The sequence below is a fragment of the Phoenix dactylifera genome, chromosome 1 (assembly GCF_009389715.1).
Source record: "Phoenix dactylifera cultivar Barhee BC4 chromosome 1, palm_55x_up_171113_PBpolish2nd_filt_p, whole genome shotgun sequence".
Taxonomy (NCBI): domain Eukaryota; kingdom Viridiplantae; phylum Streptophyta; class Magnoliopsida; order Arecales; family Arecaceae; genus Phoenix; species Phoenix dactylifera.
Window position 1 is genome coordinate 27,636,753 of NC_052392.1, and position 27,776 is coordinate 27,664,528.

Genomic DNA, 27,776 nt, shown 5'->3' on the forward strand with positions numbered 1-27,776 from the left:
AAAGCCCAAGCGCTCGCCAATTTCATCGTGGAGTACACTTTGCTGGAAGATCCCGAGCTCCCACTCATGCCAGTGGAAGAGACCCCGAGGCAACCATGGGTCCTATATGTGGACGGCTCCTCGACCACGGGGGGTAGCGGAGCAGGTCTTATCCTTACTAGCCCAGATAGGGTAATTGCGGAGCAGGCCCTACGCCTCGAGTTTCCAGCCTCGAATAATGAAACAGAGTACAAGGCGCTCATCGTCGGGTTCAAATTAGCAAAGGAGCTGAAAGCAGAGGACCTGAAGGTTTTCAGTGACTCCCAACTGGTCGTGAGTCAGATTCTGGGAGACTTTGAAGCAAGCGAGCCATCGATGCAGAGATATCTCCAAAAGGTGCGAGACCTCACGTCCACCTTGGGCTCCTTCAATATCCAGCACATTTCCAGAACAGAGAACCTAAGGGCAGACCAACTGTCGAAGCTGGCGACTTCCCGCATGAGCGAGCTTTCTAAGGCAACAATGCTCGAATATCTCCAAACGTCCAGCATAGAGGAGCCTAAGCCAACCCTCTGCGTCGACACCGAGCCGAGCCGGATGGACGAGCTCGTCAGCTATCTATAAAACGAGACCCTCCCCGACGATTAGCTCGAGGCTCACCGAATCAGGCGTCTAGCCTCCCTATACATATTATATAAAGGCAAGTTTTACCGAAAATCTTTCACCTCTCCCCTCTTCAGATGCCTCCGCCCGTCAGAGGCGGACTATGCTATGCGAGAGGTTCATGAAGAGATATGCGGGAACTATCTGGGAGGCCGAACACTGGCCCATAAAATCTTGCGCCAAGGATACTACTGGCCCATAAAATCTTTCTATTTCGTTTTAGCTATGCGAAATCAACACTCTATATATAGACTAGTGTCAGGGTAATCTTTAATTGTATTATCATTTGTATTGCTCTTCATTACTTTGACCCCTGAAACCATATATATTGTATAGTTTTTTTTTGTTTCAGCTTTTGTTATGGGTATTTATCTTTCAAAAACACCGGAGTTTGCATATTCTTGGTTTTGATTTTGGTGGGAAGTCTGTCTACACATAAAAATATATGAAAAATGACTTTGGTAAGAAGTTCCTGGAATGGTCATTGGTTTGGGAGATTGGTCATCAGCTTCAGATCTACATAGCCCAAGTGTTTGTGATACTTATTTGTGTGTGCTCAAGGTTGGTAAATGTGACACAACTGGTGAGAACAGTGTGTGCTCAATGTTGGAGAGATTAGATGCTCTTGATTATTATTATTATTATTCTTATTATTTTTGAGAGTTAACGTACAATATGTTGAGAGCAGTGTGGCCGGAATGGTGGCTTGCTTGGATGAGAAAAGTCCATGCTTTCATAAGTATAACCATCCGGCCTCTCCCCAGCCATTTGGAATCAGCTTTATGTTTCCTCATTTACCAAGTATTCATGCTTCTAGAGGTCTTTAACCTAATATACCGGTCATGGGCTGCATGTCATTTTGATTTAATGATAGAGGCAACAATGATGTTGCTGGATAATGCTATCTCAATATTTGATCTGCTTCTATAAAATAACTTGATATGTTCTTATGCCAGTAGATATTTTGAAAATGAGAACACCAAATGATATTAGATGCGAATCTATATAGGCATGTTGCTAAGCATAGCATCATGTGGCTGCACATGAGGTGGACAACTTGCTAGCTTGTGTGAGCAGCATGGATTCAGTCTGTTGGTTGCTAGACGTACGTTATGGCTGGTGCGGATACATTTGTTTTTAATGATGATAACTTCATAGTAATGCCAAAAGTTGCTATTGGGGAGTAAATGGCAAGTAGTAAGGAGCAATTGTTAGTTCTTGCTGTTATTAATTTTTCGATTCTTATTTATTGTTACTTCGTATTATTTTGTATTTTTACTTATTTATAAGATATTTAATAAAATAACAAGTGCACGTGCACCCACTTTTGTGTCTGCATACTGCATATGTGCTATATGATTTGTTGTCCTCCTGCGTGGGGCCTCTTGCTTTTGGAAAATTGAGAAAAATGTGCAGCACTTAGAGAGAATCTTGCTTACAAAGCATTTAGTGTTGTGGAGCTCATAATTCAACCAAAAAAAGAGAAGACAATTTAAAAGATCCATCTCACTAATGCAGCAGGATTGCAAGCCAATGAGTTAAAATTTTAGTAGAGAGAGATCGTAGGAGGAGAAGGAAATAATGTTGAGGAGCACTTGATGTGCTCGTTGCAAAGTAGACCAGTCTTGGTATTAGGTCTCAACAATTCATGGACATTGCAGGTTCCTTTGTAGTGAGCTCATGAGTTCTTGACAAGTTACACCAACTTAATCACCAATGAATCCAAACCATCTATTTAGACTAGCTGATTACAACTATCCAATTAAGCTAGATAAAAAAAATGATATGCACACCCATATTCATTTCCTGCCATTACTATTCGTAGGCTTGCTGGATTGCTTATGTGCACCTACATGGGAACCTTACTTTGCAATGTCACTGAGATGTTCTGAAACGATATCCTATGATGCAAAATTCAACTTCCAGAAGTAAATAAGAGACTTATTGCGGATGCTATATTGGTAAAGCTGTAACTTATGTTATTTGGTTACGATGCTGTGGTTGAAAAGTAAAGGGGAATAGGTAATTTGAGAAGTTTCTGCTATTAGTTTCTCACTATTGGGTGTGGGGTTATATCTGGCATGCTAATTAAAGTAGAATCCTTGTATAATCATACGAAGCATTTTAAATATTCTAGTGTTGACACGTATACTATAGCATTTGGTGAATTTCATATTTCATAAGAAATATAAAGTTGATGATCACTATTTAGGATTAAATATATTTTTCTTGAAAAGATCAAGGAAATTAAAAGCTTCTTGAGCAAGGATTGCTGTGCCGGTACCGGGCCTTAGAGTGGTTGTCCGACGGCATGGGTCGGTACGGCTCTGTGCCGTGCCGGGCTTGTATCAATACAGTAGAAGAGGCAGGGGAGAGGGAGAATGGAAGAGATAAAAAGAGAGAGAAGGGGGAGGCCGGCAAAGAGCCAGCGGAGGGCTGGAGAGCTGCCGCGCAGAGGAGGCGGTGGCTGGGGAGCCGCCGCATGGAGAAGGCGGAGGAGGGGCTCCGTTTCCGGTCCCCTGTTTCGTTCGAAATAAAAGCCCGGAAGGGGCCCCTTTTATTTTTAGAAGAGTTAAAATAAAGTCATGTTAATTCGATTCTTGGTTTATTTATGTAAGTTTATTTCATTCATAATAGTGAAAATACAGTAGAGTTTTGGAATTGTAAATTAACAGCGATGGAGTTTATAGATGTTTAAATATGTAGTGCCTGCCTAGTTGGCTATCAGCTGGGCTGGAAAGGTCTCTTTAGGTGCCTAGGTGTTTATTTATATGACACTTTTTTGTGGTTCCACCCTCTCTTATTGGTATGTCCTACAAGAAGTTTGATTGAATCTTATCTCATTATTGATCTAATTAAGTCCTGGAATAATGAGAAATACCATGAAATTCATTTTTGAGAATGTACATCAACATTGGAGGATCGAAGAAACCAAAACTGCTGTATCAAAAGCATATGCTACATTCAAGATTTTATTTATCATTGCATTGAATTATGTTTCTGAATTTTTCTACCATCTGCTTATGCATTATCTTCTACATGTTCTAATATATATGATGCCCGTGTTTGCAAATTCTGTTTCGAGTTTTAAGTTATGAAGGACTGAAAATATAAATATTGCCTGTGGCTGCAGTTGCATCATTGTCTTGTAGAACATCTCTATGTCATTATGGTTCCTACTTGATGTTAAGTGTTTTAGTATGTCTTTGCTGATCCTTTTTTTGGCTTTTTTTGTTTGGCTTGTCATCAATCAAAATGCTGATTAATCTGTTTATAGTTCTTGGATACTACTATGTATTAACACATTATCATATTTGTAAATATCTCTTCATCTTTGCCAGTTGAAACGTTGATATGGCTGTAGGTAGTTGAACAACTTTTTCCAAGATGCTATGCTATATCTTATTTAAGTTCTATTTGACATTGCTTTTGGAGGGCTGAAAAGCTCTTTTTGAAAAATGCTCTTTTGAATGATTTAAGATGTTTGGTAAAAATTTTGTAATAGCTTTCTGGTTTCATCAAAAGTTGAAAAAAGTCTGCTAGGAAAAAACTCTAATTAGGAGCTTTTGAGCAAAACATCTACTTGCGATGTGTTTGGAAGCGCTCTCTCTCTCTCTCTCTCTCTCTCGGCAAAAACTCACTAGAGAGACCTTGGTTCAAGTCTCCACAACAGGAAGTTTTTAAATATTAATTTAAAAATACTTTTTATGACCATAATTTTAAGTTGGTGTTTTTTATGCGAGAAGGATTTTGAATTTATTTATTATATTATTAGGAATAAAATATTTAAATAATTCACAACTTAACAATATCTTATAATAACAAGATAGTACAATATAATAATAAAATAGAATTAACTAGTGTACTATTAATAGAATACAATATTGTATTATATTTTATTGTATTGTATTACATATATTATACTAAAATATTGTATTGTATTGTATCATATATCATCTTTATTGTATTATGTTGTTTTATATTATAATAATATTATATCATCATCATCATTATTATTATTGTAATATAATAATGTATTATAGTAATATAATATCATTGTGTTATAATAAAATTGTAATATAATATAACATTTTTAAAATAATAATATCATATTATTATCATAGTAATGTTATTATAATTTCATAATATTACAGAAATATTCTTATATTTTTATAATAAATATAAAAATTTATTATTTATCATATTATCTAGATTAAATATCAAGATAATTTATAATTTAAGAATACTTTGTAATAGTAGTTTCTGATAGAACAAATAGTTAGATAATTGAAACTATTATGCAATGTCTTTTATTGTCATTTTTTGATCCTGAAAATACTTCCTCAGTTTGGTTGATCAACATATGTTAAAGTTGTATCATACTTCAGAAATGTAGTTACCAAACATCAAACGGCTTTTTATTAAAAGATCTACTTGTGATAATTTTACTACCTAAGGTTCTATAGATAAAAGCTCTACTACCTAAAGCATTGCCAAATGGGGCCTTAGAAGTTGAATTCAAATGCTTTTCATTGAAATTGATAATTTTACTATCTAAGGTTCCATAGATAAATGCTCTACTACCTCACGTCCACCTTGGGCTCCTTCAATATCCAGCACATTCCCAGAACAGAGAACCTTAGGGCAGACCAACTATCGAAGCTGGCGACTTCCCGCATGGGCGAGCTTCCTAAGGCAACAATGCTCGAATATCTCCAAACGTCCAGCATAGAGGAGCCTGAGCCAACCCTCTGCGTCGACACCGAGCCGAGCTGGATGGACGAGTTCGTCAGCTATCTACAAAACGTGGCCCTGCCCAACGATGAGCTTGAGGCTCACTGAATCAGGCATCTAGCCTCCCGATACATATTATATAAAGGCAAGTTTTATCAAAAATCTTTCACCTCTCCTCTCCTCAGATGCCTCCGCCCGTCAGAGGCGGACTATGCTATGCAAGAGGTTCATGAAGGGATATGCGGAAACCATCTGGGAGGCCGAGCACTGGCCCATAAAATCTTGCGCCAAGGATACTATTGGCCCACACTTCAAAAGGACGCAACGGACTTCGTCCGAAGGTGTGATCGATGCTAGCGGAACGCCAACATCCAGCGCCGACCCACGGCCCTGCTGATCTCGATTAGTGCCTCCAGGCCATTCGCCCAATGGGGGATTGACATCCTGGGACCATTTTCCTTGGCGACCGGGCAGAGAAAATTTCTGGTCGTCTCCATCGACTACTTCACCAAATGGGTCGAAGCCGAACCAGTGGCCCGGATCTCCGAGCAGAAGATGCGAAATTTTTTTGGAAGTCAATAATCTGCAGATTTGGACTCCCCCGCATCCTTATATCTGATAACGGCTGTTAGTTCGACAACACCCATTTCAGAGAATTCTGCTCCGAGCTCGGCATCGACCACCGCTTCACCTCGGTAGCCCATCCACAGACGAATGGAGAAACCGAGGTGACGAATCGCACCATATTCTAGGGGCTCAAGGCTAGGCTCAACCGATCCAAGGGGCAATAGGTCGAAGACCTCTACAATGTCCTCTGGGTCTACAAAACCACATTCCAACTTCCTAACGGCGAGACCCCCTTCAACCTGGCATACGGAACAGAAGCTGTCATCCCCTTGGAAGTTGGGCTCCCCTCACCAAGAGTGGAACATTATGACGCAGCCTCCAACTCCTCCGAGCTTAGGGGCAACTTGGACCTCATCGAGGAGACAAGGGAGGCAGCCCGAGTTCGCATGGCGAGATATTAACGGAAAACGGCACAGTACTATAACTCCAGAGTAAAAGCCAAGCTCTTTAAGGCGAGAGATCTCGTCCTCAGGAGAGCAGAAGCTTCTTAGCCCACCGAGCAGGGAAGCTTGCCCCGAACTGGGAAGGGCCATACCGAATTGCACGAGTCCAGCGGCCCGAAGCATACAAGCTGGAATCTCTCGAAGGAACCCTCGTTCCGCGAAGCTGGAATTCCAAAAATCTTTGGATATATTACCAGTAAAGCCCTAAGGGGTCCTCGACGATTGGGAATACGATTCTCGTCCCCTTCTCATGTTAATTCATTAACAGCTCTCCTTTAATTATTCCGTGCTCCTCCTGATATTGGGACACTTGTGATCTTCAGAAAACCCGACCAAGATCGGATGCCCGACCAAGCTCGGATGCCCGACCAAGTTCAGATGCCCCAGCCAAGTCTGGAATACCTCGCCATGATGATGTCGAGCTCGGTCTTGATCTCCATTAAAGATCCCCTACCGAGATCGGGATGCCCCGCCAGTCGACAGTGAGCCCAAGCTCCCTCGACCTCGGAAAGCGTCACCAGGTCGACAGTGAGCCCAAGCTCCCTCGATCTCGTGCTCGATCCCCTGACTAAGGTCGGGATGCCCCGTTGAGTCGACTGTGAGCCCAAGCTCCCTCGACCTCAGAAAGACATTCAACAACAGGGTAGTACCTATGCGGACCTCCGAGGCCTCCAACAACGGGGTAGTACCTACGCGGACCTCCGAGGCATCCAACAACGGAGTAGTACCTACGCGGACCCTCGAGGCATTCAACAACGGGATGGTACCTACGCAGACCCCCGAGGCATCCACCAACGGGGTAGTACCTACGCGGACCCCCGAGGCATCCACCAATAGGGTAGTACCTACGCGGACCTCCTAGGCATCCACCAACAGGGTAGTACCTACGCAGACCCCCGAGGCATCCAACAACGGGGTAGTACCTACGCGGACCTCCGAGATATTCAACAACGGGGTAGTACCTACGTGGACCTCCGTAGTGCACGACCCAGGGGTAGTACCTATGCGGACCCCCGGGTGTGCAGACGCGCACAAAGTGGACTACAAGTCAAAGAGCACCACTGAAAGCCAACTTCAGAGCGGAGTCGCTTACCTCAATATGAGATGCCCGGCTCCGATGGTGCGAGAGGTATATCCTACTCAGCACCTTCATCATTGTGCTTACCTGCTTATATTACAGAATGGTCAATGAAAACCCGACTAGTGCCGGGATGCTCTCCTGAATCGATCACGAGCCGAGGTTCCCTCGACCATGCACGTAATCTTTTGACCGAGTGCAGAAAGCTCCTCACCGTCAATCTCCGGCTCAATCTTGCTCCGGACCCCCCTGGACGAGGGCTTTGCCGAGTTCGAACGTCGACTCAAGCCGAGACGGCCTGTAACGGCGACCTCGAGCTCCGCCTGATGATGCTCTAGCCGAGCTCCGAGGCGCCAAGTCACTCACCATGAAACCTAATCCTACCTGTTGGCGCGCCGACCAAGTTCGAGATCGAAAGCATGAAAGCTCCAACGATATTCCGACCTCGGCCTATGTTATCTTCGGAGTCCGAGCTCAAAGCTTCGGCAATCTGAAAGCCGAGCCCAAGGATTTGGTGAAATTTTTCCAGAAGACAAACCTAAAGGCCTAGCGGGACTTCTTCGAAGCTCGAGCTCAAAGACTTAGTGAGTTTTCCTAAAGTCTAAGCCTAAAGCCTCAACATGATCCTTCTTAGAGCTAAACCTAACAACTTGGTGAATTCTGCCGGAATCTAAGTCTAGAGACTTAGCCGAGCTTGAAGACTTGAAGAAATTCACCAAAGAGGAATCTAACTCAAGTAGCCAAAATAAAGGTTTATCCACTATGCAAACAGAAGCAGGCACAAATTTGGAAAAAGAAAGCTCTTCATTGATAAGAGCCCGAAGGTCAAGTACAAAATTGAGGTTCGGCCGTATTCAAAGGCCGACCTCACTTACAAAAAAGAGAACAAAGAAAAAGAGGAGGCTAAGTCCTAAGAGGCTGCGGCTTCATCGGCACCGACCTCGGGGTCGTCCACGATGATCACTTGGGGGTCCTCGGCAGGAATTGGCTTGGGACCTTCCACAGCGGCCTCAGACGGAGCTTCGCCAGTGGCCTCGAGAACGCCTCCAGCAACTTTCCCAGTGAGAGTCTCTCGAGCCGCCTGCTCGGCTGTATCAGTCTCGGCCTCGGCGGCCTCCTGCTCGGCCTCGAGAATCGCGGGGATATCAAGCTCGCTCTCCGCACCGACTTCCCATCCTCGGTCGAATGCCTATAAGTTTGAGCTGGGGGTAGAACCGTTGCATCTGTCTTCGAAAATTCTCAAAACCGCGGAGGAACCCATCCACGGCCTCCTCCTCCATCAGGTCACGAAACTCTTCCAACCCCTTGAAGAGTTCCACCGTGTTCTGGGCCTGCTCCAGCCCCCTCTTCTCTCGAGCTTCAAGCTGCTCGACCTTCAGGTGGAGAACCCCGCCCTCATATTTGTGGCCGGCGGCCTCGGCTAGACGCGCCTCGGAGGCGCGCAACTCCGACCTCGCCAGAGTATGTGAGGCTCTCTCCTCCTCGAGCTGGTCGACCGCTGATTGTCGCTCGGCCTTGGCAGCCTCCATCCGCGCGATGGCCTCCGCCCGCGCGGCCTCAGAGTCGGCAAGTCTCTTCTCGGCCATCTCCAGCTACCTTTGGAATCTCCGGGCCTCATTCTGGCATCCCAAAGCTATGAATACCAGCGTGTCGATCTCATGAAGATGCTACAGGAAAAACAACGATAAGTGAAAGTGGAAGAAATGCCAATAATCAAAGCAAAAATGAGAAGGCGACTTACCCGGGCAGCATTGCAGTATGTCGGATCGACAAGATCCCCGAGGTCGATGGCTTCGAACTTGGCCCGGTCAGTTGGGAGCAATGCTTGACGAAATACCTCGCGCGCGACATCGCTATCGCGGAGGGCCGAGGTGCCCTCACGGATTGGAGACTCCGAATCGCCAGATCCCCTCTCGGAGCGATCTCCAACCCCCGATGAGCTCAGCTTGCCCGGGTTCACAACAGCGGGATGGGACGCGCTCGGGACCCTAGGGCCCCTGCTCGGCTCGGGGCCCGAGCGCCGCAGACGGACGACCGATCGACCTGCCCATTGAGAGACGGGGGCGGGGCAGGCTGGAGGCGCCGAGTCTGACGCCCCCCTGGAATCCGAGCTCGCGTACTCGGCGGCTGGGGCCCTTTCCCGGACAGACCCGGATGTTCCGGCTCCAAAGCCCCTCGCCTCGGCAGGAGCAGAAGTTGAGGCCGACCTGGCCTTCTTTCTGGGCTCGGGGTGAGCCCTGCCGGCCTCGGCCGCTCTCCTCTTCAATCGGGCGAAAAGCGCAGTGTTGCTGGTCACCATGTTGGGAATGTCTGAAAAGAAGAAAAAATTTCTAAGTATCAGACCAACACCAAAAAAGAAAAGGAAAGAAACAGATAAGATAGAAAACAGTGAAATGAAGGAGCAGTGCAATTGCTCTTACCCTCGGGGGGCGCCGAGCTCAAGCCGATGTTCACCAGGGCCTTTTCGCTCAAAAGGTCGGTCAGAAGGATATCCCCCCGAGGCCATGCAGAGCATCAAGAATCCTCTGCTCGTCTGCCGAAAGCTGGGTGAGCCTGTTGAGGGCCTTCAGCCGGGGATGCCCCTACCTCGGGTCAAATCCTCACGAGAGCTCGGAGGAAAGGAGGAAAAACCTCCCCTTTCACTCATGAATAGAGGAAGAGGCACCTCGGAAGAGTGACCTACTGCCCCAAAAGGTGAAGTAGAGCCACTCTCCGTCCGCCGGGTTCGACTTCAACAAGAAGCACCGGCGGAAGATGTTCACCAAGGTCGGAAGCCCGTGCGCAAGGCAAAAGGATAGGAACGTGATGATGATCCTCCACGAGTTCGGAGCGAGTTGTGCGGGGACGAGCTGGTACTCCACCAGCAACTCGTTCACGAATTCGTGAAGAGGAAACCGCAGGCCGGCCCAGAGCGTCTCAACGTACACTCCGATTCGACCTGAAGGAGGCCTCGTCATCCGGTCCTCCGATCCCGCTGGCTCGAGATGAAACCCGGGCTGGAAGAAGAACCGAAAATGAACCAGCTCTAGTTCCTCCTCAGTCAGGCTAGACCCGACCTCATTTGGATCACGACCCATTTCAAAAAGAAAGGCGGAGAAGAAAACAAAGGATGGAGGAGGAAAAGAAGAAGAAGAAGGGGAATCCTCGAGCTAATATGGGAAAATGACCTACTGTGGGGTCGCCGGAAATCACCTCAGGGCACCGGCGGAAAGACTCGGTCGCAACTGGGAAAGAAGGAAGAAAGACGAAGAAAGGGGAGCAGCAAACGCGGCGACCAAATAAGAACCTTTAGGGCCAGGTTTGAGGTTTATATAGGACCTCCCGACGGCCCAGATCCTTCAGGTCCAGATCCCGCCTTCTGTCCAGATTGTGCCACGTGTCGGTCCCAAAAATCGAAGCGATATATTTAATCTGGATCGATGCTTCGAATACAGAATCAAGGCAGCGTCCCATCGGATCCCGAAGCCTCATCATAAGCCCACAACGTGAGGCAACCTCGAAGGGCGAAAGGGCGTCGCCCCATCTCCTCTCATTAAAGGTGCCCCAAAGCGCGCGGAATGCCGGAATAATTTAAGGCTCCCTGGCCCCCACTAATGCAATAAAGGCAACTACTTCCCACGCCCGAGCTTGCAAACGGCTCAAACTCGGAAGTCGGAGGATAGTGTTGGGGAAAAATAAATCGCCCCGAAGCATGTGAGCACATCGCCAGCATGTGATCGGAGGTGCCCAACCTGAAGGCACCCGACTGAGAGGCGCCCGACCTCGAGACTCCCGACCTGGCGTCCGACTTCAGGGCTCCCTACTGGGCGCTCGACTTCAGGGCTCCCGACTGGGCGCCCGACTTCAGGGCTCCTGACCTGGCGTCCGACCAGGCGCTTGATTTCGAGACGTCTGATCCGGGCACCCGACGTCAATATTCTTGACCTCGGAAGCCCGGCCTCACTATCCACCTGCTGCGCTCACATCCTTCTGTTGCTCGACCAAGGACCACGCCCTGCTACCGCTGTCAACAATTAATGCGCATGGCTTCTGTTGATCTCCGGCTCACTCAACAATTAATGCGCATGGCCTCCACTGATTTCCAGCTCACTCAACAATCAATGTGCATGCTATCTACGGATCTCAAGCCCTCTAAAGCAAACAGCTGACCTGTTCGGCTATGTCCGATCAGCCACGACGACTCATTGGCTCCGGCCAGATCTCCTACGGCAATGCATTAATTCACACGATCGTGCATTAATTCATACGACATGCTCAATCATGACGGTAACCCGTTCGCCCCGTTACATCACAGGTAATTCTGTACCCTTTTATAAAAGGGGAACCCCTCCATCTTAGAAGGGGCTGGACTCTGAACTCTGGGATATATTTTCTCTTCCTCCACACATTTGCCCCCTGTGACTTAAGCATCGGAGGGCCGGCGCCGGAAACCCCGGCCACCGACTTTTTGCAGGTCCCCCGGAGGACGCCGCTCGTCGACGGACCGCCACCCACCATCTCACGCCGGAGCTCCTCCTTCTCAGCCACTGGTCGCCCCCGGGTCCAAATTTCCAGCAACAATACATAAATATATGATATAGTATAGTATTAATGTAATGTAATATAATATTATTATAATATAGTAATATAATATTGTATACTATAGCATAATAATTTAATATAATATTAAATAGTTAACATAACATATCAATATATATTGATATAATATAAAATAATATTATATTTATAGTATAATACAATAATAAAGGTATAAAATATTATAATTATTAGTGTAAATTAATTTTTCATAATATAACAAATTTTCTAGCTAGGTGATAAAATTGGTTAAATAATTACTAAAGAAATATTTTGGGTAATTATTATATTTTATCACGGATATTTTGATAAAAAATAACTTTTTGACTGGGCCTAAAAATGCTTTTTCGGAAAGCTTCATAATGAATTTTTTTTCAAAAAGTTGTTTTTAGCTTTTTGAAAAAGCTAAAATAACTTTCCAAAATTTTTACCAAAATTCTCTATTTCATCTAAAAATATTTTTGGAGGGCAAAAGCTCCTCCAAATGGGGCTTTAGAGCTAGAAAAAGAGCCCAGAGGTACTCTAGGAGAATTATCCTAGTGGTTGGAGTGCTTACCACAGAGAGGATATGATATTCATAAGTGTTCGAAATATATTCGCAACTATCATTGAGCTTAGGCACCTATAAGGTTGTTAAGGTGTGGTAACTATATGGAGTCCCCCTCGATCGAGGTGGTAATCTTGCACCAAGACTCAGGAGCATTTTTACATTAATTGAATGGTCAACACCAACAATTTACCTAAAAAATTACTATCAAGGGTTGAGGTGTAAACCCGATTCTTTGTAAGTGGTCTCTTGACCTGAATGGCAAAATACCTGCTGTACTTTAGATATTAGTACATTTGTAGGCAAACCTGTGTATTGAAAATGATACCTTGGACTATATCCTTGATAGAGAGCAGGGGCGGCCCAAGCCTTAGGCGACCTAGGCGGTCGCCCAAGGCCCCGGCTCGGGAGAAGGTCCCGCGACGGCATCCTACGCTCTACGCCTCTACCCTCCCAGCTCACGAAATATAGGTTCTACTAGCTAGCTAGCCGCAGCCCGCAGGATGGCAGGAGCCAACGGCTACCTCGACAAGACGCGGGTCGCCTCATCCTGCAGCTCTACTTCCTCCTCATCCGCATCCTCTGGCTACTTCTGCAGCTCTGCTTCCTCCTCCTCTGCTCCTCATTCCTATTTCCTCAAACCTCTTCTACTCTGTAACTCTGTTCGACTGTTCCGTGAAGGTGTGACCGTGTGACTGCCTGCCGGCTGCCGCCTGGGTCGTCTACTCGTCTCCTCCTCGCCTCCCCCCGCGTGGCCGCGCCTCCGCCTGTCCGCCAGTCCGCCTCCCCGCCTCCTCGGGCCCCGGCATCCCGCGAGGCCGCGACCGTCCCCGCCTCCCCGGCATCCAGCCATCCAGGCTCCTCGGCTCCTCGGCTCCTTGCCTCCCTCCCGCCTCTCGGGCCCCCGGCTCTCGTGAGGCCGTGACCCCGTCGCCCGTCGGCCCGTCCGGCTCAATCCAGCGAGCCGGCGAGGTCGTCTCCTCCGCCTGAGCGCCTCCCAGTCCCCGGACCCCGCCTGTGACACCGTCAGCCGTCAGGCCGTCAGTCCGTGAGCCGTGACCTCCTCCGCTCCTCGCCCGCCCCCGGCCCCGGCTCCCGTGAGGCGTGAGGCCGTGAGCCCGTGATCCCGTGACGGCACGGCAGACGGCGTGACCTCCTCGCCTCCCTCGCCGGCCCCGGCTCCCGTTGTCCCGTGAAGCAGTAGAGGCCCGGCCGTCCCCTCACCCTCAGCCCTCCCTCCCGTCCGTATCACTGAGAGACTGTCAGTCTGTGACACTGACAGTGACTCAGTGAGTCAGTGGGTTACTGCCTTACTGGGTAGTGGGCCTAGTCACTGTAGCACAAGTGCACAACATATGGTGTGATCCTTCTAACCCCCTTTTGTTGTTTGATTATATTTTCAACATCCAGTGTTTAATTTTTCTAATTTTATTGCAATTTCTATAATTTTGTTACAATTTTTCTCTTCTATTTTTTCTCTTTTATATTTTAATTTGTTTGTAGTAATTATCTTAATTGTTTTGTTTACTAATATAATTTTTATATTCAAATGTCTAATAGAAAATATGAATGTGGATATGAAAAACTTAAAAAAAAAAGAAAAATCGAAAAACTCATTCAATCTCAAAAAGGAGCAGCTATATTATCGATTGAAAATAATATTTTAATGAATCTTGAGTACAAAAGTTTGATTAGTAATTTTGCATCTCAAAAAGCTAGACGGATTATTTTTAAATAATTTTTTAAAGTATTTTATACTTATTAAAAATTTATTATTATTATTATTATTTTAAAAAAGGCCTCATTTAGTGAGTTCGCCCGAGGCCCCCAAATGCATTGGGCCGCCCCTGATAGAGAGCAAAATGATTTATTCAATTTGGATGTAAATAAGGATCTAACTATCTAACATGGAGTTTATCATATGACATACAATTCATATCAGAATAGAAACATGGACAGCTGGAAAGTCCCGAGACCCAAGTAGTTACTTAATTTTAAAAATAATTGTTTTCATAAACCTATTATAGTAATTAACTGTATATGAAAGGTTTCAAGCAAACAATTTTGTTAGAAGGGATCTAACATGATCCTACATTCTAACGAGCCATGATAAAGTATGACTAAGGGTTTGACAATGTATTGGTTCTTAATGGTTATATGTGGATATTGGATGATGGGAAATTAAATTGCAACATAAATCTTGTGTAGTAATAAGGAGACTAATTGGTTTCATCCCAACTCACCAATGAAAATAAATCTGGTTAAACTCTTTCGAGCCTAGCTCGATGGGCCTGAGGTCGCCTCGAGCCCATTTTCAACCCTAAAGATTATGTCCAACCAAATATAGTATATTTTTTTTCCGAGGCCATTTTTTGAGTATTTTTTTACCGACCAAATATGATAAAATTTAGGTTATGTTTGTTATCGTTGTTATTTTTTTTAAAAAAATAAGAAACCAAAATTCTGTTTTTTTTTTTATTTTTTTGACAATAAGATTTTTTTTTTAACAATAAGAGGAGTTGCTGGACCATGTTGAGGTTGGAGAGACAACGCCAAGAGAAGCTAGTGGGGAGCTCGAGCATCGTCGACGGCCGATGCTTGTCGAGGGTCTCAAGGATGGAGCAAGTTTGGGCAACATTGGAGATGGCGGTGGTCATGATGGAGCATCGTCATGGTCGATCGAATCCAATATTTCTATTTTAAAAAATAATGAAAGTTGTTAAAAAAATAAAAAAAACAAAGTAACAAAATATATTTTCTATATTAAATTCCATATTTTTATTAAAATATAAATACTAAATAAAATTTCATATTTTTAATAATTATTTTTTTATATAAAATGATTAATAGAACCATTGACATCCACTAACCAAACGAACCCAGAGCCTTGGGTGTTGTACCCTAAGAGCTATAGAAATAGTCAATCCTGCCCGTTTGATGCGTGCAACCCAAATGAGCACCAAACCTTTTCATGACGATCCAAAGAGCACAAAGGTTAGGGGCAGTCGCGTCATACGACACCCTATATAATCGCTTCAACCCGCTTCGCTTGCGCGATCAGTATCCAAACCCTAGCCGATTACATTCTCCCCGCACCCTACTCATTCCGTCGCCTCTCCCCGGCCATGGCTAAGAAGCGAAAGCTCGCGAACAAAGCCGAGCCCGTTGAGGACCCCGCCCCCGAATCCACCACCCAAGAACCCAGAGACGAAGAAGAACCAATTAGCCAAGAAGACCCCACCGAGGAAGAACCCATCGGCCAAGAAGAGCCCTTCGAAGAAGAACAAGAAGAGCCCATCCACCAAGAATCACCCGCCGCCGACGACCAGATCCCCGAAACCTCCGACACTTCCAAGGCTAATCCGGACCCCTCCGGCAGCGCCGGCAACGGCGTTGCGGGCGACGAGGACGAGGAGAATGACCCCGCCTCCATCCAGAATCTCCTCGAACCCTTCCCCAAGGATCACCTTATGGAGATCCTCCGCGACGCCGCCGTGAAGTACCCCGACGTCCTCGAGGAGGTCCACCGGATCGCCGACATCGATCCCGCCCACCGAAAGGTCTTCGTCCACGGCCTCGGCTGGGACACCAACGTCGAGACCCTCGTTGCCGCCTTCCGTCAGTACGGCGAGATCGAGGACTGCAACGCCGTCACGGACAAGGCCACCGGAAAGTCTAAGGGCTACGGATTCATCCTCTTCAAGCACCGGAGCGGCGCCCGCCGCGCCCTGAAGCAGCCTCAGAAGAAGATAGGCAACCGGATGACTGCCTGCCAGCTGGCCTCAACTGGCCCTGTGCCGCCACCGGCCCCTCCGGTGTCGGAGTACACGCAGCGCAAGATCTTCATCAGCAATGTCGGCACCGAGCTTGATCCCTACAAGCTGCTGCAGTTCTTCTCAAAGTTTGGGGAGATCGAGGAGGGGCCCTTAGGGTTAGATAAGATGACTGGGAAGCCGAAGGGATTCTGTCTTTTTGTCTACAAGACGATTGAGAGTGCGAGGAAAGCATTGGAGGAACCTCATAAAAACTTCGAAGGCCATATCTTGCACTGCCAGAAAGCAATCGATGGGCCGAAGCCGAACAAGCCGGGGTTCCACCTCCAGGTCCCTGGTTCCCAGCATGCTGGATCCCACTTCACGAGGAGTGAGAATGCTGGGTTTATAGGTGGGGTGGGGAGTCATCTATCTGGAGCAGGGACTTCTGGACATTTGATGGCCCCTTCAGCTGCCGGATTGGGGCTTAACCAGGGGGCACAACCTGCAGCTGCTGCTGCGGTTGCGGCAGCAGCGGCAGGGTTGAACCCAACATTGGGGCAGGCTCTGACTGCATTCCTTGCCAGCCAGGGGGCAGGGTTGGGTTTGACGAACCTTTTAGGCACTCTTGGTTCTGCAGGACTGGGCACACCGGCAGTGAACCAGGTGGTTCCCAGCCCAATGGTGAACAGTGGGGGGCATGGGATGCAGGGCACTTATGTGAATCAGGTGCCTGCTGTTGCGGGAAATATGAATGCTGGAGTGATGGGAGGTTATGTGGTGCAGGCACCAACGCAAGGTGGATATGGGAATACACAGATAGGGCAAGGAGGAGCTGGACGGAACCAGCAGGGTCTTGGGCATATGGGCGGTGTAAGACCTTACATGGGTCATTAGGTAAGGCTCAGGTACAATAACTTGCAATCTGTATGGTGTTTGGTAAATTTTTTTTATCTAATTTCTTTGACAATATGGATACTAACAATAAGATAAAGAGTTTTTGGTTTTTTTGCTCCTGTTAATATCTTGCCATCCTGCAAGCATTTTTCTATTTTGTTTTTGCTATGCGAAATCAACACTCTATATATAGACTAGTGTCAGGGTTATCTTTAATTGTATTATCATTTGTATTGCTCTTCATTACTTTGACCCCTGAAACCATATATATTGTATAGTTTTTTTTTTTTGTTTCAGCTTTTGTTATGGGTATTTATCTTTCAAAAACTCCGGAGTTTGCATATTCTTGGTTTTGATTTTGGTGGGAAGTCTGTCTACACATAAAAATATATGAAAAATGACTTTGGTAAGAAGTTCCTGGAATGGTCATTGGTTTGGGAGATTGGTCATCAGCTTCAGATCTACATAGCCAAAGTGTTTGTGATACTTATTTGTGTGTGCTCAAGGTTGGTAAATGTGACACAACTGGTGAGAACAGTGTGTGCTCAATGTTGGAGAGATTAGATGCTCTTGATTATTATTATTATTATTCTTATTATTTTTGAGAGTTAACGTACAATATGTTGAGAGCAGTGTGGCTGGAATGGTGGCTTGCTTGGATGAGAAAAGTCCATGCTTTCATAAGTATAACCATCCGGCCTCTCCCCAGCCATTTGGAATCAGCTTTATGTTTCCTCATTTACCAAGTATTCATGCTTCTAGAGGTCTTTAACCTAATATACCAGTCATGGGCTGCATGTCATTTTGATTTAATGATAGAGGCAACAATGATGTTGCTGGATAATGCTATCTCAATATTTGATCTGCTTCTACAAAAATAACTTGATATGTTCTTATGCCAGTAGATATTTTGAAAATGAGAACACCAAATGATATTAGATGCGAATCTATATAGGCATGTTGCTAAGCATAGCATCATGTGGCTGCACATGAGGTGGACAACTTGCTAGCTTGTGTGAGCAGCATGGATTCAGTCTGTTGGTTGCTAGATGTACGTTATGGCTGGTGCGGATACATTTGTTTTTAATGATGATAACTTCATAGTAATGCCAAAAGTTGCTATTAGGGAGTAAATGGCAAGTAGTAAGTAGCAATTGTTAGTTCTTGCTGTTATTAATTTTTCGATTCTTATTTATTGTTACTTTGTATTATTTTGTATTTTTACTTATTTATAAGATATTTAATAAAATAACAAGTGCATGTGCACCCATTTTTGTGTCTGCATACTGCATATGTGCTATATGATTTGTTGTCCTCCTGCGTGGGGCCTCTTGCTTTTAGAAAATTGAGAAAAATGTGCAGCACTTAGAGAGAATCTTGCTTACAAAGCATTTAGTGTTGTGGAGCTCATAATTCAACAAAAAAAGAGAAGACAATTTAAAAGATCCATCTCACTAATGCAGCAGGATTGCAAGCCAATGAGTTAAAATTTTAGTAGAGAGAGATCGAAGGAGGAGAAGGAAATAATGTTGAGGAGCACTTGATGTGCTCGTTGTAAAGTAGACCAGTCTTGGTATTAGGTCTCAACAATTCATGGACATTGCAGGTTCCTTTGTAGTGAGCTCATGAGTTCTTGACAAGTTACACCAACGTAATCACCAATGAATCCAAACCATCTATTTAGACTAGCTGATTACAACTATCCAATTAAGCTAGATAAAAAAAAATGATATGCACACCCATATTCATTTCCTGCCATACTATTCGTAGGCTTGCTGAATTGCTTATGTGCACCTACATGGGAACCTTACTTTGCAATGTCACTGAGATGTTCTGAAATGATATCCTATGATGCAAAATTCAACTTCCAGAAGTAAATAAGAGACTTATTGCGGATGCTATATTGGTAAAGTTGTAACTTATGTTATTTGGTTACGATGCTGTGGTTGAAAAGTAAAGGGGAATAGGTAATTTGAGAAGTTTCTGCTATTAGTTTCTCACTATTGGGTGTGGGGTTATGTCTGGCATGCTAATTAAAGTAGAATCCTTGCATAATCATACGAAGCATTTTAAATATTCTAGTGTTGACACGTATACTATAGCATTTGGTGAATTTCATGTTTCATAAGAAATATAAAGTTGATGATCACTATTTAGGATTAAATATATTTTTCTTGAAAAGATCAAGGAAATTAAAAGCTTCTTGAGCAATGATTGCTGTGCCGGTACCGGGCCTTAGAGTGGTTGTCTGACGGCATGGGTCGGTACGGCTCTGTGCCGTGCCGGGCTTGTATCAACACAGTAGAGGAGGCAGGGGAGAGGGAGAATGGGAGAGATAAAAAGAGAGAGAAGGGGAGGCCGGCGAAGAGCCAGCGGAGGGCTGGAGAGCTGCCGTGCAGAGGAGGCGGTGGCTGGGGAGCCGCCGCATGGCGGAGGCGGAGGAGGGGCTCCGTCTCCGGTCCCCTGTTTCGTTCGAAATAAAAGCCCGGAGGGGGCCCCTTTTATTTTTAGAAGAGTTAAAATAAAGTCATGTTAATTCGATTCTTGGTTTATTTATGTAAGTTCATTTTATTCATAATAGTGAAAATACAGTAGAGTTTTGGAATTGTAAATTAACAGCGATGGAGTTTATAGATGTTTAAATATGTAGTGTCTGCCTAGTTGGCTATCAGCTGGGCTGGAAAGGTCTCTTTAGGTGCCTAGGTGTTTATTTATATGACACTTTTTTGTGGTTCCACCCTCTCTTATTGGTATGTCCTACAAGAAGTTTGATTGAATCTTATCTCATTATTGATCTAATTAAGTCCTGGAATAATGAGAAATACCATGAAATTCATTTTTGAGAATGTACATCAACATTGGAGGATCGAAGAAACCAAAACTGCTGTATCAAAAGCATATGCTACATTCAAGATTTTATTTATCATTGCATTGAATTATGTTTCTGAATTTTTCTACCATCTGCTTATGCATTATCTTCTACATGTTCTAACATATATATGATGCCCGTGTTTGCAAATTCTGTTTAGAGTTTTAAGTTATGAAGGACTGAAAATATAAATATTGCCCGTGGCTGCAGTTGCATCATTGTCTTGTAGAACATCTCTATGTCATTATGGTTCCTACTTGATGTTAAGTGTTTTAGTATGTCTTTGCTGATCCTTTTTTTGGCTTTTTTTGTTTGGCTTGTCATCAATCAAAATGCTGATTAATCTGTTTATAGTTCTTGGATACTACTATGTATTAACACATTATCATATTTGTAAATATCTCTTCATCTTTGCCGGTTGAAACGTTGATATGGCTGTAGGTAGTTGAACAACTTTTTCCAAGATGCTATGCTATATCTTATTTAAGTTCTATTTGGCATTGCTTTTGGAGGGCTGAAAAGCTCTTTTTGAAAAATGCTCTTTTGAATGATTTAAGATGTTTGGTAAAAATTTTGTAATAGCTTTCTGGTTTCTTCAAAAGTTGAAAAAAGTCTGCTAGGAAAAAACTCTAATTAGGAGCTTTTGAGCAAAACATCTACTTGCGATGTGTTTGGAAGCGCGCGCTCTCTCTCTCTCTCTCGTGGCAAAAACTCACTAGAGAGACCTTGGTTCAAGTCTTCGCAACAGGAAGTTTTTAAATATTAATTTAAAAATACTTTTTATGACCATAATTTTAAGTTGGTGTTTTTTATGCGAGAAGGATTTTGAATTTATTTATTATATTATTAGGAATAAATTATTTAAATAATTCACAACTTAACAATATCTTATAATAACAAGATAGTACAATATAATAATAAAATAGAATTAACTAGTGTACTATTAATAGAATACAATATTGTATTATATTTTATTGTATTGTATTACATATATTATATTAAAATATTGTATTGTATTGTATTATATATATCATCTTTATTGTATTATGTTGTTTTATATTATAATAATATTATATCATCATCATCATTATTATTATTCTAATATAATAATGTATTATAATAATATAATATCATTGTGTTATAATAAAATTGTAATATAATATAACATTTTTAAAATAATAATATCATATTATTATCATAGTAATGTTATTATAATTTCATAATATTACAGAAATATTCTTATATTTTTATAATAAATATAAAAATTTATTATTTATCATATTATCTAGATTAAATATCAAGATAATTTATAATTTAAGAATACTTTGTAATAGTAGTTTCTGATAGAACAAATAGTTAGATAATTGAAACTATTATGCAATGTCTTTTATTGTCATTTTTTGATCCTGAAAATACTTCCTCAGTTTGGTTGATCAACATATGTTAAAGTTGTATCATACTTCAGAAATGTAGTTACCAAACAGCAAACGGCTTTTTATTAAAAGATCAACTTGTGATAATTTTACTACCTAAGGTTCTATAGATAAAAGCTCTACTACCTAAAGCATTGCCAAATGGGGCCTTAGAAGTTGAATTCAAATGCTTTTCATTGAAATTGATAATTTTACTACCTAAGGTTCTATGGATAAATGCTCTATTGAAATTAATTAGTTCATTTGATGGCAAATTCTCATTATTTTTTTTACTATTTTCAACTGAAAGCTTGAAAGAAATTGCCAGTGCTTGTGATACAAGATCATATGATTACCATGTATATGCAAGCAAAGCTTAACTATTCTTATGACAGATCATGCAATATTATTGCCCTTGGCTAAATTTTTGAGGAGACATGTATTTTAATTTCTCTTGTTACAAAAAGAATTCTTGATTAGAAGATTTTTAGAGATGGGATAACTCTTTTTTCTCCCAAGTAATGCCATTTATGTATTCAAAGACAACAGCTAGTATTAAAACCATGTTGCTTAATTTGAAGTTACATGACATATCTTGAAAGATGATTGCTAAGCTTTTGAAATACTATACTATGCCTAGAAGGGAACCCAGATTATGTTGGCCCAAGTCATGAAATTCACTAAATAATAAGGAGAAACTAAGAAAATACAATTGATATATATATCGGATAAGTGTTACTAAATTCATTACACAAGAAGTATGTTTAGACTTATTGATGATATTGTAGCCACTATAAACAGACTTACAACCATAAAAACAAATTTCTTAGAGGGATGCATAATTTTCCTTGTCAAATGTTAGATATTCTTGTGATTATAGTAAATCTCAGCTTTGAGGCCTGTCATGGCTTAGTGGCGACTTCATTTTATGATACTTGAAACAAATTAATATGGATAAAAAGCTATAATAATGCCCTACCAAGAAACCTAGTTAGACTTGATCATGTACTCTACTATTGTGGAACATGCTTACTATATGCTCGCTTTGCAAAGGAGTTTTGATCTTATTTTGTATTCTTATTTGTTTTTTAATAACCCATCAATCAAAGCATACTGTAGCAAGAATGACCTTATCATTTCCATGTTGATATAATTTTTTTGTTGCACATTTTCTTTTAATTGTGACAATGCACTAAGAAACCAATTGCTTCACATCTATATTAGAAGCAAGGTTCACCAGGCGCATCATATTGTACCGTTATCAAACTAGTATGCAGTCTCATACCATACCGACACTTGGTAAATCTTGCCATCTCATACTGTACCGCATACTGACACTGTAATAGGATGGTATCGGAATGGGATCCGTACTGAGACGGCGAACCCTGATTAGAAGTGAAATGAACTGATTAAAAGAAATTTATCCTATACGTTAACTTTTCATCGTCGGTATAATTATAAAAGTAAAGTCATATCTTTAGTTAAACATTAAATCCTTCTATCAAATGTTGTTATTAAAAGATCTAATGTTTTTATAGTTAATATTTTTAATTACTAATTGGCATTGTATGAATTGATGGAGTAATAAAAGCCTGCAGCCCTGTTCTGCAATCACATGATATAGCTTTGATCAACCAATGAAAAATGGAGTAGTAAAAGCCTTCCAGCCCATTTCTGCATTTGCATTGATATAGCTTTGATCAACCAATGCAAGTTTAGCTGTGTGGTTCTGCTCCCAGTTTCTTTCTTTTAAAAGAAGTCAAGCAGGGTAAAGCGCTCTTCAGGTTAATTAGGCTGATCATTCGAGTTCACAAGTACCTTGCATACTTTCAATTTTATGCTTTTGTTTAGGAAGACAATTTGCCTGACTGTTGGCCCACAGGCTCAAATAATTTCTATCGAGGAACTTTCAAAATTTTCCTTGCAATCTTTTTTGCACCTCTGGTGTCATAATGCTGTCACTCAGGTGTCCATATTCCTCTTCTAACTCATAGATTTGCAACTATGCAAGATCTCTAAAGCTGTCTGTGTAAAATTTAATGTAAAAAACACCAAAGAAACTAAGATTCCTTGGGAATATAAAAACCTACTTCTTTTGGATTTTTTTCCCCATGCTTTGCAAGCGACTTTGCTCCTTGAAACAAAATAAAAATCACCCCTCCTCCAATCTTAAGAAGACCCTTCCTATCAAATTCATCACAAAAGCTGAAAAACCTCTTCTCATCCTTGTCCAACTCACTCCTTCTCTCAAAATTTTCTTACATCCTTACTGACGCAATCCCAACTCCTCTGGTCCTCATTGAACCAGCCTTAATTTCTTTCATTATTGGCTCGGAGGACTCGGGTCTCCGAATGGTGACATTGGTTGAAAAAAACCACTGCTATTTCAAGTGCTCAAGTTACACTGTCAACCCCCACCTACCGCCCATCCACCCCCACCTCTCTATCTGTTTATTGATGTGCTTGAATGGGGATTGGGGTCAAAAATAAGGTTGGAGAAGAAGATATTAACCCTTAAAGACATGAACCTTAATAGTATCTTTTTCCTTGTTAAGACTTGTTTGTAATGTATTCTTTCTAGGGGATTTTTTCTTTTGATTTTTTCAAACTTTTTGTTATCATTTTGCTATTCACATCAGTATCCAAGCATTTTTGGAAGGTTATCTAGCATCATAACGTGAAAACAATACTTTCATCTAGGTGCTGTTTGTTTACATTTGTATAAGAATCCTTCTCTAGTTTTTCCTAGTGCATGGCTTCTTTGTACTTTCAAGATATTGTTGAGTTTTCTTTTTGATACAGGAACCACCATTGCTATGAGGTTCATTTTCTACGAACCCTCTGCACATTGCCTTCATTTTTGTAATGAACTGATGTTGCCAAAGGTGAATTGAAAGGTTCGTTACAAGATGGATCCGCATGGTCTTCTTTAGAATCATAGAGGTCTTGACATCTGGATGCTTGCATGTTTAGAGTCATCAGTTTGGGAAGACACAGACCAATGCAGGTCTTAGCATCCTCTCCAATCCTTGTATTCGTACTTCACATCACTATTCCCAGCATTGATCTCATGACCTTTCTTAATGTCCAACTCTGTATATCTAAATTAGCAACCTGAATATAAGATAGGGCCATTCTTGGTGCAGAGGTTCTGTGTCTGTTGAAGTCCTTGAGCTTAAGATTCCAGGTAACATTAATGAGGAACATGGAATCTTAAGCATTTTGGGTTGCTTCTCTTTCTCTTGACTAAATGAGCTATCATACTCAATGAACTTCAATCCCATCTTGCTGTAGTACATGTTTCTATCGTCTCATGGGATCATCTCGTGGTTTTTCATTTTTATTTTAGTAGCTGGTATCTAAATTTTGAGATTGATACCAAGCTATTGATTGTACTACCAACAACTTATAATTAATAGCTAAAACTTGAAATATCAAATTGAAAAACCTGGTAGCAGGTCAAATTTACCTCAAGCTACATTGTAGTCCATTGTTTAGCTAAATTTGATTCTAATAAAATTTTCCTGCATATGCAAAAACAAGCAACTACTGTCGTTATCTTGGTTTTCTTCTGGAGCATCATTCTGTTCCTACATATTTTTCTGATCCTTTGGTTTTTTTTCCCTAAACATCTAGATAGACCCTAATGAGCATGGAATTACATAATGATAATAGATTTTGTTTTTCAATATCCTTAGCTGTTACTTCTCCCTTTTATGCCATTGCATTGATTTTGCTGCGTGGCGGTTGTGTTGGTAAAGGTTTTAGACATTCGTTTTACTCTAGACTTGGTGAGGATACCAGAAGCTTTTCTTGGAATTAACCTTTTGCTTCATAGGATGCCTAAGATCCAGAAAACCGGAGTTTCGAATCTTTGATGGTCGCTCATAGTAAAAATATGAGCTGAGCATAGAAAACATGATTTTTAAGTACATATATCTGATATATTAAAGCATGATACAGAGAAAGATGATTTTGAGTAGATGCACCTGATTTATGTGTTGACATGAAATTTCGTTTTAGCACCAGTCAGAATTATGATACAGGGAGATAAGTATCATACCTTTCTATATGTTGGATGGATATTTTGGTTCTTATTTTGAAGACCTTCCTTTTTTAATGATTGGTTTGCAACTAGGGCACACTTGAATTCTTTTGAGCTTATTTTTTTATGTAAAATATTGGGCTCTTACTTAAATAATTTTATCTCAAATTCTGCTTTCTTGTGCAATTTTTCATTCATGTCAAACTTCTTTTTTTTTTTTGTTTTGAAGTTATGAAGTATTTTTGTTTCTTAGTATTTTGTGATGGCTGAACCTTTCTTGTTTATACAAATATTTGGTAATTGCTTTTCAATTTCTTATTCATACTCTAATGCAATACATTTTGCAGATTATTTTTTATCACTGCAAAATCCTGATTTCGATGAAATACGTTCACATTAGTTTGTATCTGTAAAATGTATTTCTCATTTGCATCTAGAATTCAAATGCTGATTTGTGCTGGCAGCAGTGTCTTTTCACTGCCTTTAAGGTTTAAACTGGATGTATGTATATTTGTTTTAAATGATTTTCGTGTTTCTTATGCATCTTGCAGATCCTTTCTAGGTGCATTTATCTATTAAGTTCTGGGCAGATGATTCTTCTGGAGTTCCTGCTACTGCGCTCACACAAATGCAAATTTTTCTTTCTATAGCTACTTCTTACTTTAAAACTTGAGTTTTCTGCCCTATCATTAATTTTCTTTTCTCTTTCAATCTTTCAAAATATGTAGTACTCTGAGCAACTATTTTGGTTTCTTAAAAGCCTTTCAAATGGCTCGTGTGTCTATTGTAAAAGAGATTTAAATATTTAAAGCGTGTTGACTATGAACTGTTGACTTAATGTTTTGCAAATTTATTGTTCCTATCATATTGTCGTCAACTTTTCCAGGAAATAAGTATAATCTGCCTTAGTCGGACGCAAATATCTCAATTTTGAATATTGATATGGTTCATTTGTGGCAACTAGTTTCTGCTTGAAATATTGAAGGAAATGGGCTTCAAATTTACATTTGATGGTTATTTTTGGTTACAAATATCTTATGATATAGTTTTTCCTGAACTTTTTTTATTCCCCCAAAAAATGGATGTGATTCAGCTTTCACAGCACAAGCTCAATCTTGTTTCTGCAGGGATTGGTTTTTTATTATTTGGAATTAAGAGTTTCCCCATTTACTACCTATTAATTCAACCTCTTACTAATGAGTTCATAAGTTATTATGATCCACCACTAATGTTTGTCTTCAAGTTGGGACTTTTGGTCATTTTACTAGTTGACCATGACTATAAATTCTTTGAAGATCTATTAGCATATGCTTTAGTCAGGCTTTTCTGCATTTGTTTGTTGGATCATGTGATCGCTTAAAAAGCCCAAATTTTTGAGTACATGAGATACCAGATATAAGGGAATTTGTTATGTGAGGTGTCAAAACTTTCTTTAATCTTAAGTATTTAACCTGGATCATCTGTCTTATACTTGATTGTTTTTGAATCCTTCAAATGAGATCTCCTCATGCAGAATCTACCCCCATGTTAAGCATTCTGTTTTTGCGTATCAACATTTCCAAAACCTTAGGACTGAAGGAATAACTTTTTGGATGTTGTGTGAAATCGACTCATTTGGAATCTTGTGGTGCACTGTAAAACATTGAGGTGAACTTCTAAGGCACGAATGGCCCTATGGTTTGCATTGTGCAAAGCAGTGAAGGCGCAAAATATCCTGGTTCACTGTAAGGTATGTATTTGGAATTCTCATTTGGTTTTCTTTTGGGACATTTCCCCAGTCCCTCGTCTTCTTGAAGTTGACATTTGTATGAGCTTTTTGGAGAGGTTTCAGTTGTGAACATTCAGAAATCAGTTTTCACATGGTATTAGAATGATAGTATTGGGATACTTGGATTGGTTTTCTCAATGGTTTCAGAATGTGGTCTGGCAGCAATACTACTTTTTAAACTACAAAATTGTTTCTATTTTAAGATCTCAGATACGAGTTGCCTTTCCAATAGAGGGTTTCTTATAGTTGTTCCGAATAATAAACCCCCTTTTTTCGAGGATGTGGAAGGGATATTTTTTTGACCATGAAATCCCTGAGATATATGAGATGTCACTTTTGTGATTAAAGTCTAGGGACTAAACGGATGGATTTTTGATGGATGATGTA

General features: G+C 41.8%; 1 protein-coding gene across 2 annotated transcripts; it reads left to right on the plus strand.

Moving 5' to 3' along the window:
• Positions 1-15,691: 15,691 nt before the first annotated feature.
• LOC103718343 (UBP1-associated protein 2A-like) lies at positions 15,692-26,498 on the plus strand. Of its 2 annotated transcripts, none has more exons than XM_008807119.4 (2): positions 15,692-17,306; positions 26,173-26,498. In XM_008807119.4, the coding sequence occupies exon 1, from the start codon at positions 15,772-15,774 to the stop codon at positions 17,293-17,295; it is 1,524 nt and encodes a 507-aa protein (XP_008805341.1). In that variant the 5' UTR covers positions 15,692-15,771; the 3' UTR covers positions 17,296-17,306; positions 26,173-26,498. The 2 variants fall into 2 exon arrangements, with proteins under 2 accessions (XP_008805341.1, XP_008805340.1); XM_008807118.3 differs by having other exon boundaries at positions 15,693-17,295.
• Positions 26,499-27,776: the final 1,278 nt, after the last annotated feature.